This window comes from Elephas maximus, chromosome 8 (genome assembly GCF_024166365.1).
Source record: "Elephas maximus indicus isolate mEleMax1 chromosome 8, mEleMax1 primary haplotype, whole genome shotgun sequence".
Taxonomy (NCBI): Eukaryota; Metazoa; Chordata; class Mammalia; order Proboscidea; family Elephantidae; genus Elephas; species Elephas maximus.
Window position 1 is genome coordinate 60,390,128 of NC_064826.1, and position 12,049 is coordinate 60,402,176.

General features: G+C 38.6%; 1 protein-coding gene across 3 annotated transcripts; it reads left to right on the forward strand.

Annotated features, from left to right (window-relative positions):
* Nucleotides 1-970: 970 nt before the first annotated feature.
* Nucleotides 971-11,833, forward strand: CLDN12 (claudin 12). Of its 3 annotated transcripts, none has more exons than XM_049894099.1 (3): nt 971-1,057; nt 2,712-2,799; nt 7,066-11,833. In XM_049894099.1, exon 3 carries the CDS (start codon nt 8,360-8,362, stop codon nt 9,092-9,094), a length of 735 nt encoding a protein of 244 aa, XP_049750056.1. In that variant the 5' UTR covers nt 971-1,057; nt 2,712-2,799; nt 7,066-8,359; the 3' UTR covers nt 9,095-11,833. The 3 variants fall into 3 exon arrangements, with proteins under 3 accessions (XP_049750056.1, XP_049750055.1, XP_049750054.1); XM_049894098.1 differs by having other exon boundaries at nt 8,327-11,833; XM_049894097.1 differs by lacking the exon at nt 2,712-2,799 and having other exon boundaries at nt 8,327-11,833.
* Nucleotides 11,834-12,049: the final 216 nt, after the last annotated feature.

Sequence of the window (12,049 nt, forward strand, 5' to 3'; positions counted from 1 at the left end):
GGCAGTGTTTCCTTCTGTTGTGCCTAGGGTCGCTATGAGTCGGAACCAACTTGATGGCACCTAACAACAACAACAGATAATTTTTACAGATGAGACAGGCACAAAAAAAGGTTAACTTGCCCAAGGTCATAGCTGCCTAGTGGAAAACTGATACTGCTTCCCAATCCTTTTACTTTTAAAATGTTCAAAGCTCCAAAGAGCTTGAAGGAATAGTATAATGAACACCCACTCTTTTCTTAGATTCAGCAATTGTCAATATTTCCCACATTTACTTTAATTCCACTTGTGTGTGTAATCATGTAAAAGTAAGTTATAGTCATCATGACACTTAGGCATTTTTTTTTTAATCAGCTACTCACTGACATAAGATTTTACAGTTGCGAGAAGCAAACAGGGTCAGAGTTAGTTGGAGTATGTGTCCCGCAGTTTATTATATTAAGTCACTTAATTCTCAGAACAACCCAATGATGTAGGTAATCTTATTATCTCCGTTTTACAAATAACGTCAGACACAGGCTAGCCAGGCAACTTGCTCAGGGTCAGCCAAATGTAGGTAACAGTACCCCATATAAACCTACGCGGTCTAGTTCTGGAAGTTTGGCCACTTACACACTTCCTGCTTCGGTAATGTTTTGTGGGAAAACAGTCTGGATTTAAGATTTTCTGCTAAGAAAGTTTCTTACGGACAAATCACAGTGAATAGAAAATATTTACTTGGGAACCCAATTCAAAGCTATTTTTAGTTTTGTTTCGTTTTGTCTTGTTGTAAACTGCTATCCCAGATCTACACGGAACGCAAAGTTCAAAAGGGACGGGGGAACTATGGCTGCAAGTGGTAGGTGGTCGCAGGATGTTACCTGCGGCCCGCGGCCCAGTGGATTCTGGGAGCTGTAGTCTCCCAGCGCATTCCGGTTTAGTGCCACGGGAGAATCTGACTACGCTCCCAGAAGCCTCCGGTGCGGCTCAGTAAGAACACACTTCCTGGAACGGAAAGAGGGAGACGCTGTGAGAGGCTCCTCAGTGTGGGCGAGTAAAATGTGCTGCATGTGAGAAGCAGGTAGGTGTGGTCAAGGATGTTCTGATTTCTGGGTCTTTTGCATAAGTAGTTGAGGATTTTATGTAAAATAACTAAATGGAGGGGTTTCAGGGACGTGAAAAAATGCGAACCACAGTAGCGGAAGTGAGAATTAATTGAGTGAGGAGTTACTTGATTAAGCTTTTAAACATTATTTTTTTACACAGGAGTTTGGAAATTGTCGAGTTGTCTTACCGGAGCAGCCTAGGGCTGGGAACTTGGCTGGCGGGGGTTTACTGTGTGAAGCTGCAAGTTGCTATTTTTGAATAACCATCTGACGCTGGTTGTGTAATGATGACCTACTCCCGGTTCAAACCCACTCAGTGTTGCAGGGATGGGCTTGCTCAGAGAGCATTAAGTCGCTGTTGCGGTTTCTTTCCATTGGGTCTAATCAGGAGTGCTTTTTTTTTTTTCCTTTTTTGTCAGCTCTAGTGTTCCTAAGGACGCAGCTCAAAGGAAGAGGAGGGGTGAGGAGGGGATATACCGGTTGCCTTGGAAGCTTGGTTTGGTTTTTTTCTTCTGAAGCTTAAAGCTCTGTTACAGGCCTTAAAGGAGCCGGTCAGGACGTTACAGAAAGGCCAGATTTGGTAACCCCACTTAAGATGATTGCCCAGGGATCCTATTGTGTGTTAGTAATTGTAAAACGATTTTCTCTGATTTTGGAGTGAGTAGTTTTGCTTGTTACCAGCTCAAGAAACGCATATTTGGAAAACAAAACTCAAAAAACTTAATTGAAATATCTTCTGTGCACTGTTTTGGGCAACACTGGTGTAATGACCATAATAAGACTAGTGCTAATTGCCTTAAACCAGGAAGCTTTCCAGCATTTACAAGTCTTATTCTCATTCCACCTGTTTGGAAGAGGAAGTGGCTTGTGCTTGAAAAAGATAAACGGAAACATTTTAAAATGGCAGGCTGAACCACTGGTGAAAATATTAACTCAGGAAAACATTCTAGTTCTAAATATCAGGATGCACAGCACAGATCAGTTTTGCCTGGTTTGTTGTCAGTATCCTTATTAAAAAGGAGCCCTGGTGGAGCAATGCTTAAGCGCTGGGCTGCTAACCAAAGGTTGCCAAAAAGGTTGGCAGTTTGAACCCATCTGGCCACTCTCCAGGAGAAAAGACCTGTTGATTTGCTCCCATAAAAATTACAGTCTAGGAAATCCTATAGGGCAGCTCTACTGTGTTACTTTGGGTTGCTATGAGTAGAAAATTGACTGTACAGCACCTAACAACAACAACATCCTTGTAAAAAGTAGAAAAGAAACATAATTTCTTGTGCTTCAAAGACAACTGCACAATGTTTCCTGAGCCCTCCCTCTTCTTGCACTATAATTATGAAAAGGATCTAAAAAATTCATTAAATGTTGATAATTTATTTCCAAGACAGTAAAGTGATTTTTATCCTTATTTCTCCTATTTTCTCAAATCACAGTGAGAGTTAATCTTTTCTTCTGTATCTGACATATAAATAATGCATGAATTTAAGAATAAACTTCCTTTTTTAAGCTTATGACCTATATTTTTTGGCATAACATTTTATTGGTTTTGGATGATTGCTAATTTCTTTTAATTCCATGTGAATTCAAATTGAGTTTCTAGAGAAACTATATTAATTTTTCCTATTTCTTTAGACCCACAGAGTCTCTACTTTGCATTCAGATGTGCATATATTCCTTCTAAGTTGATTAAAGTTATTTAGATTATCATATATCTCAAAGGGTAAGTACATCTTTTGACTATATCTTATTTCCCTTCTTTCTGCCACCATATATCATCCAGTAATGACATGTTTTTCCTCTTGGCCAAAAAAGTAAAGGTATAGGACAGCTTTTCCTTGTGAGTACAATGATTGATGACTTAAAAACCCAAATTGTAGGTAGAGGAGACTTCTAGTGTTACCATCCAGAATTAACTTAGCTGCTGTTAGACATGCATTCTCGTATAGCTGTTCCTCAGAATTGTCCTTGATAACATACCTAGCCATTCCTAAAGCTCTTAACCACTATTCCTGATCCACACTTCTTTGAACTCTAATTCAAAACCATAGAAGCGATAGCTTTTTGAAAATATTTTTATTTAAAATGATAACTCTGATAGCCTTTAATTGTGTACCAAATTTTATCCATCTGAAATTTTATTCTCTGAAAGTCACTGTGGAACAGATAGTGAAATGACAAATGTAAAGTGGTTGGTCATTCGATTTGGTCAGTAACTACTCCAAAGACAGTGTTCTGTCATTACTGTTATATGACTGTAATTATCTGTGGTTGTTTACTCACAGTCAAGAAGAAAAGCATGTTCCTAGCTAAAGGAAGTAAATAAGTCTACTTACTAACTTATTACAGAAGCTTATATTTCTGACCACATTCTGGTTTACAAAAGGCCTTATTATTCATGATCTTACAGATACCTCGTGGGTCATTTTACATATGAGAATTTTGAGGTTCAGAGGAGATAGGTGACTTGCTCAGTTTGTAATTGGTAGGTAATGACTGGCATTTGGGCCTTTGTCCTCCTGGGCCACAATACCAAGCTGTCTCCCAGATGAAAACAGCAAGCCTGCACATCTGTACATATGTTCCAGCTCTAAGCTGTCACCCGGGTAGTGTTCATGAGAGATCATCAGATTTGTTAAAATGTGTTCCATGATCCCTAATACAGGTTTTTCATAATGGCAAAAAAAAGTGTTATTTTTTCCCACTGATATTTAAAAATGAAAATGTAAATATGAATATAATGAACTGACTAACTTTGATAAATAAGGTTTAATTTGATATATTAAAAAAAATATTAACCATTATTAATTAAAAAAATTTTTTTTTTTTTTTTATTAATAAAGAGGAGTGTATCCAATATATAATGTTCCTATTAAATTGAAATCGATTGACTTCCTAACCAGCATTGAAGTTCAGCCAGGGTTGCCAAATGTAGATACGTATTTCTAGAAGCATAATCCGTGTGTAAGTGCCTGGGAATAGCCTCGTCTTCCCTAATTTGGTGTTTCTGTGGGAAGAAAATGAACTTTGTTTTAAAAAATGGGAGAGACATTTGGCCAACAAGGAGCAGAACACAGGGGTCTAGAAGAACACAGGATGGGATGAGTTGTCCTGAATAAACTGAATGCATCTGATACTGGAGCAATTTGTAACTTTCTATATCCTGACGAGACTCATATGGACCCTTCATTTGTTTCTTCATTCATTCATATAATTCATTCAGCAAGTAATTGGGTGCCTTCTGTGTGCCAATATTGAACACAGCAAACAAAACAGAACGATCTCTGTCCTTCAGGAATTCACAGTCTGGTGGAAAAGATAAATATTGCACAAGGGATTATAAGCAAGATCACTGTCACCAAAGGTAGCAGTGCAACTAACAAGTGTAAAGGTGCAACCAGAGCATAAAACCAGGGGCAGAGGAAGAGGTTTAGGGCTGGCCCCCTGGAAAGGATTGTTTAAGCTGAAATTAGATAGATGAGTAGGTACTAGCCAAGCAAAGAATGGGATGAGATTAAGAAAGCTCTTGAGTAGGTACTAGCCAAGCAAAGAATGGGATGAGATTAAGAAAGCTCTAAGTCAGAATCGACTCAGTGGCAGTGGGCTTGGTCGGATTTGGAAGAAGGAAGAAAATAGCATGAGGGAAAGCCCTTAACCAAATAAGAAAGTGGCGCATTTGGGGAGTTAAAAGCAAGATGGCTATGTAGACTAGATGGTGTAAGCTATGGGAAGGATTTCAGACTTTAGAGATAATTATAAGGGCAGTGGGAAGCCATTGATTGGGAAGAAGTGGAGTGACATGATTAAGTTTGCATTTGAAAAAATCATTCTGAACTCTCTTTTTACTCTCTCGGTATGAACAAATCCTAACCGGGAAGTCAACATTATCTCCCAGCTTTTAATCAATAAATATATTCCTCTCCTGCCTATTCCTATAAAAACTTATTTTATCCCTCCAGTGGGTTATACGGAAACCCCAGTGGTGTAGTGGCTACGTGCTATGGCTGCTAGCCAAAAGGTCGGCAGTTTGAATACACCAGGTGCTCCTTAGAAAACCTGGGGGGCATAGTCCTGTAGGGTCACTATGAGTTGGAATCAACTCAAAGGCAGTGGGTTTGGTTTTGGTTTTATGGTTATATGACTTAAAAAATCATAGGCATGTCGAATCAAGAGCAGGCCATAAGAAGTAAAGTACCCAAAGGAAGTTACAAGGAGCTAGGACGTTAATTCCATCACCAATGTTGAATTTTAGTAAAAGATCAAGGTTAATAGTATTTTCCCTCTGAAAAAAATGCTGTAGTATCTTACTGATCCCATGTAGACAGGACTTCAGTCAGTCCCTGTATTTGACCCAAGAACGCTTCAGGAAAAGCAGATTCGGAGGCCGATGGAATACTTGTACTGATCTTGATGTGGGATAGATGTAAACACACTTAATATTCAAATAAATATTGGCCTATCTTTAATATTAATCAGTTCATTAATATTGTTTGATAGCCTGTAGGCTAAGTATTATAGGAATTTATTAGTAATGAAGTTTTTCATTCTAACCTGGTTTCTTGTACCTTTTGCATCATTGGAATCAGTGGCACAGGCATGCTTGATTGGAGAAATCTCAGTGAAGGTGGTACTCCAAGTATTTGTTCCCTCCCTCTGAAAGCACGGATTGTGATTGAGTTAGGACTCTTTGTGGGTTATCTGAAGGAGTTCTGAAGCTTTGAAAGAAACGGGGAGCCTTTTTCTCATGCCTTTACAACTTTGATCAAATCATCATTCTCCTTTGTTGCTCAGTCTCAACCTAACCCTGAACAATACATGTGTGTGAACAGGTGCCTCATTGGTTCACTTAATACCTAACAATAATCATTTGATGTGTAGTAATCATACAACTGATGTACCACCATCATTTTTAGTTTGTATGAAACACTAATATGAGATTTCTAACATTATTTCCCTTAGTATGACTGTTAACAGATTGGGGAGCAGTATGTGTATCTTGGTGATCTCGCTGCCCCTCCAGGGTCTAACAGAAGGTCTCACATGTTTTATTACTTGAAGTAGACATCTCTTGAAATAATGGGTGCTTTGTAATAACCACTTCCTTGTCTGTATGACCAGTGGCCCACCCTTGTGAGTTATTGTGGTCTTGGGACAGGGCCCAGTAGTCATTTATTCAATAGATGTTTCTAATGTCGGACACTATGCAAGTTGCTCACAGGTAGTGGGGTTGACAGACAGGTAGATGAGCAAAAACCAAGAAGGAGCTGAATTCTTGAGCTTGGCATTATTAGTAGCCTTTCCCAGTGTAAACATCCTTGTACCTGTACCAGAGTTTCCATTGCTGGGCCAAAGTGTTTGGTTGCTAAATTAAGCAAGACTGTCTTTTCCTAAGTTGCAAGAAAAAAACTAGGATAGGACAATAATTTCTTTGTTTAAAGAGTTTTTCATCCATAAAATGTTTTTAAACCTTTTCTTCAACTATTGCTACTTCCGGTAATACCTATAGAAGATAATAGGATAAACAAGCAGTAAGCTAATACTATTGGAGAAACTTAGAACTAACCATGCTTAACTTAACTTTTTTTTAAGTGGTCACTTGTGCTTAAACTCTGATTTTTATATTGTACACTTAAAACAGAGCTGTATATTTTCTGCTAGTAAAATTATTCCTAGTGCTTATAGTTGGATTAAATATACCATGTAATATTGTTTTCTAAAGGACATCATGCCCTGCCCTCCAAATGCGTTAGAAAATCACATCCTGACACAGTCTCCTAGAGCCTTTTTGTCATGGTCTTTTTCTCTGACCCTTGAACTCCTGGGAGCGCTACTCTACCATCTCAATAGATAATATTTGACTCTGCAAAGGATGACAGATTCCCTAAACACCAATGTACTGTATCCAGAAATAAAAATATTCTCAACCTGACCCCTCTGTGCTCTGGGCAAAAAAAGTAAATGTACTACCTCATGTTCTTCTGCCTTGTAGGAGGCAGGATGGAAGACAGAAAAAAAGAGTGTTGTTTTGTGAGTGAATTTCCCTTGAAGAAATTAAAGCTGAGTAAGATATTGGTTTTTATAATTTTTCATATATAGAAAACACAACCATTTAATTTGGCATGAAAGACAAACCTAGGCACAGCTTTTTTTTCCTCCTCATAATACCGTTAGTAGAGATACCATCTTCACTTAAAAAATCTGTTCATTCATCTTATAAGCAGCAATAATACAATAACCAACAAGTGCTATAGATTTCCCTAAAATGTACTGAAGCAACCTTGAATCGGCCAGGAAGTAGCTGAGTAGAATAATTTCAGGAACCCTTGTTGTTCCCATCTTTTCACAGACTCATTGGAGATGAGCCCGTTTACGTTTTATAATTTTTCCAGCACACACAGTATTCTGGAATGAGATCAGTTTTGCTTTTTCTTACTTAACTATCATTCAACAGATGTTCATTGAAGTCCAGTGTGCCAAGCACTGGGCTGGTCACTGAATGCTAAGAAAGTAGTTAATCCTTGCATAGCACTTAGTATGTGCCAGAAGTATTTTGAATACTTTACATTAATTCATTGAATTCTTAGAACAACTCTGTGAGATAGGTGCTGTTATTTTCTTATCCTACAGGTGAGGAAAATCAGTCACAGAGAGTTTGCATAGCTGGCTGAGGGTCACTCAGCTAGTAAGTGAGAAAGTGAGGATTGGAACCCAAGCCATTTGGCTCAGTCTGCTGTCCTCTAGTGCTTCTTGCCCCCTACCTTTGTCTTTTATGAGCCATCTTCACTTGTGCGTGCTAGTCTCATTTTACATTTGCATGAGCGTTTGAATTTTTGTTGTTTGTGGCTAGCTGATGATTGATAAGTACTCTGACTCCTGCTATATATTTGAGTGCCTGATACATAGAAGAACTTATGTGTGTGTTGAGTGAATGATTATTGACAACCAAGAGAATTTTAGATGTCATGTTAAGAGAATTTGAACTTATTTTGATTATTCCTCCGATAAGATGTGCAGAATAAAAAGCTAAAGGCTTTGTTGCTACATGACCCAGTCAGTGATAGCACCGAGGCTCTGAGGTGACACTCACATGTATTTATGTACATTTATATTGGGCATCGAGAGGAAACAAGGGACACAATGCCCTCTTGGCATTGATATTACATCACGAGTTCTGTTAATAGGTAACATGCCTCCCTGCTGTGCTTTCCGGTTGTCCCCTCATGATTTGTCCTCTTGTGTGTTACCCCCAGTCTGACTGACCGTACTGCACACGCTTGCCGGCCATGGGCTGTCGGGATGTTCATGCAGCCACAGTCCTCTCCTTCCTGTGTGGAATCGCCTCTGTGGCAGGCCTCTTTGCGGGGACTCTGCTTCCCAACTGGAGAAAATTAAGACTGATCACGTTCAACAGAAATGAGAAGAACCTGACCGTTTACACAGGCCTGTGGGTGAAATGTGCCCGTTACGACGGGAGCAGTGACTGCCTGATGTACGACACTACTTGGTACTCATCTGTTGACCAGCTGGACCTGCGGGTCCTCCAGTTTGCCCTGCCCCTCAGCATCCTGATCGCAATGGGTGCCCTGCTGCTCTGCCTGATTGGAATGTGTAACACAGCCTTCAGGTCCTCGGTGCCCAACATCAAACTGGCCAAGTGTCTAGTCAATAGTGCAGGCTGTCACCTGGTGTCTGGGCTGCTGTTTTTCCTGGCAGGTACTGTATGCCTCTCCCCATCCATTTGGGTTATCTTTTATAACACACATCTGAACAAAAAGTTCGAGCCAGTCTTTGCGTTTGACTATGCAGTGTATGTCACTATTGCTAGTGCCGGGGGCCTATTTATGACTGCCTTTCTACTGTTTATTTGGTACTGTGCATGCAAATCTTTGCCTTCTCCTTTCTGGCAACCACTGTATTCCCATCCTTCCAGTATGCATACTTACTCACAGCCCTATTCAGCACGCTCCCGCCTCTCAGCCATTGAAATTGACATTCCAGTAGTTTCACATACCACCTAATGGGAAAAGAGCTAATTGTTAAAGAAAACTCTTTTTGTAGCCTCACATGCCCCTTGTGTACCACCCACCGGAAGGAGCTTTTTTTGACCTATGTACATTTTCTTTTGTTCCTGACCAGTCAATGAAGCCAAATTTGTATGTCTTGGTAGAATGAAGTGCTGCTAGTTTTTATGAAAAGAACATTATTGTAAGTGTGAATCATTCCTTTTCTCTTGCTTCTTACACTGGAAGGATTTTTAATCTCTGTATTGATATTTGATCAATTATTTAAGTGAAAAAGATCTGGGTTTCAATTGAGGTGATTTAGAATAACATGGTAAAGTAAAAATGGCCAGGAGAAACTATTGTATGCAATCCTTATGAACATTTCAGAGTATGTAGTGTTCTTTTTCTGTGCCTAAAACTGGGAGATGGGAGGGGGAAGCAATTTCAAATACAAGATACTTCTTTTAGGTAAGGGTTATATTTTAACAGTAGTCAGTCTGACAGTTTTTGTTTTACTGCTTTTGTGGGACTAATTACATTGAATAGGCTTAGGTATTTTGAATATTACTTTCTTTTGTGAGTTCCTTATCTTCTACCTCATGTCAGTGTTTAAAGTGCATTTGAAGTGCTATTAGAATGAGCCTAACATTTCCAATATCTATTGGTTATGGATAATATTTAACATAATTAAAAAATTGCTGATTCTATACATTTTTTTATTGGACTTAAAATGTGCCATGTGATGGGTTGGTGCCTCCTCTGAAGCAGAAAAAAACTTTCTTCCAGGTACAGTCCACAAAGTGGTATTCGTGTCCATATGTAATTTCTTAGTAGGTAAGACAAAGAAAGGGGCCCTCATGGTTTGTTCTCTTATAGACATAGTGGTAGGAAAGAACAGAGTCTGTTCTTCAGTGACGATGACATCAGAGATGCACACTGGTGACTGCTTTTTGAGTGATGGGTGAAGTAACCTATGACTGTACCATGACCACATTCACACTTGATTCAATTCCTGCCACTGCTACTGATTATTTCCTCAAGCATATATCTGTGCCCAGTACTTCTGTAGGTGTTATAGAGGATCCAAAGAGCCTAGTGGCACACTGGTTAAGCACTTCGCTGCTAACTGAAAGATCAGTGGTTTGAACCCACCAGCATCTACGTGGGAGAAAAGATCTGGTGATCTCCTGTAAAGATTACTGCCTAGGAAACCCTATGGGGCAGTTCTGCTCTGTCCTATATGGTTACTATGAGTTGGAATTGATTTGATGGCACAGACCAGCAACATAGAGAATCCATGAAAACTGTGAGATCTGGTCCCATCCACTAAGAAACTTTAATATAGAAGATCAAACTGTTATCTGACAATTAGGAAACAGTCTGACTTCACCGGACAGCTAGCCTTAACTTCTCAATCCTCGATGCAGTAATACATTTCAACCAGAGACATGGCTTTCTGGCAGGCAGGTTTATCACGTACCACCAGCAACATCCTAGACCCTAGAAATTCAGTTTACTTCAATTCATTGAATCCTTAGAACACCTACCTTAGCCTAGATTCTGTAATAACACTATTAGATCCATAAGAATGGGCAAAAGTGAGAGAGAAATTCTATGGTTCCCTTATCCACCTCTGAAAATACGGTTTATTGAGGAGCGAGAAGTTTTTAAAATCTTCTAATGGGATAACAATAAGACGAAACTATGTTAACACTACAGTGAAAGTTTAGAAATTCAGGGATACTGGGTCTTTACCTTTATGAATTGGAGGTGTTTATTGGTGTGACTTACTACATATTAGTGTTACGTTTCATAAGGATTTTGTTCTTTTAACCATTACAGATTTTACAAAAAGCTAGTTGCATGGTAAACAGATTATTATGCCTCTTTTGCACATCTGAGTATGACTCTAGTACTTGTGGATATATGTAGTGAGCTTTTTTTTTTAAACTCCAACTTTATGTACATAGCAAATAAGTCCAGTTGTATAATTTTTAAGTATCAAATTAGATACTAGTAGAAAGCATGCGAAGTTATATATTTTTTTTTTTTTAGTTACAGCTTCTGATTCCTTCTAATTCTTCTCAGGTGTAGCTGAATCTTGATCATTCCGAAACAATGGCAGGTGGAATTTTGAGATGAATATTAATTTTCCCCCTTTGCTAATTTTCAGTCCTCTGTCTCTGAGCTTTTGTCCAGATGTGTCAGGAATTCCACCACCCCATTGTTAATTGTATAAACAAGCTAAAAATAGATCTAGCCATTAACTAGACAGTTTTTGTCCATGGGATTATAAATATAAACATTAAGTTTTTCCTACAAAAATCCTTTGGCTTCAGAATCTGTAGCCTCAAACTAGTATTTATTATGAATTCACTGGGCAAAGGAAACAGCTGTTTTCCTTTGTCTTTTTTAATATTTCAGAGTTGCTATCAATAGCTGTTCTTCACAGCCATCAAAGGAAAGCAAGTATTTGCAATTCTTTTTAGGCACTTTGGAGCACTCATCAGGGGGAACATCTTTGTCATTAAATGCCTGTTAACGTTAAAGGCCTTTTATAGAAGCCAGCTTGGAAAACAACCTTAAATGTGATACGATGCAGCAGATTTGGCTTATCCAGCCATGGGAGAAAAAAAAAAAAAAAAAAACCCTGATTTTACTTTGGTTTTAAATATACACTATAATGGATAGTATGTTTGCTGTAAACTGCAATGTAAAACCTTGATAAAACTGTACTGTACTTCTTGATGTTTATTAAAAGATGTATTTTTATAAGTTTCCGCTTCTATCATTTGTCTCAGAGCTTTAAGATGAAATTTTTGAGAAATACGTCTCAAATGTATGTAAATTGAGTCCCATTTAAAGCCCTATAGAATAACTGGATATCCATCGGAAAAAAAATGAAACAAGACCCATACCTCACTCCACACACAAAAACTAACTCAAAATGGATGAAAGACCTAAATGTAA

Coding starts and splice junctions, on each gene's coding strand:
- CLDN12 (XM_049894099.1), top strand. CDS start 8,360: ATGGGCTGTCGGGATGTTCATGCAGCCACAGTCCTCTCCTTCCTGTGT.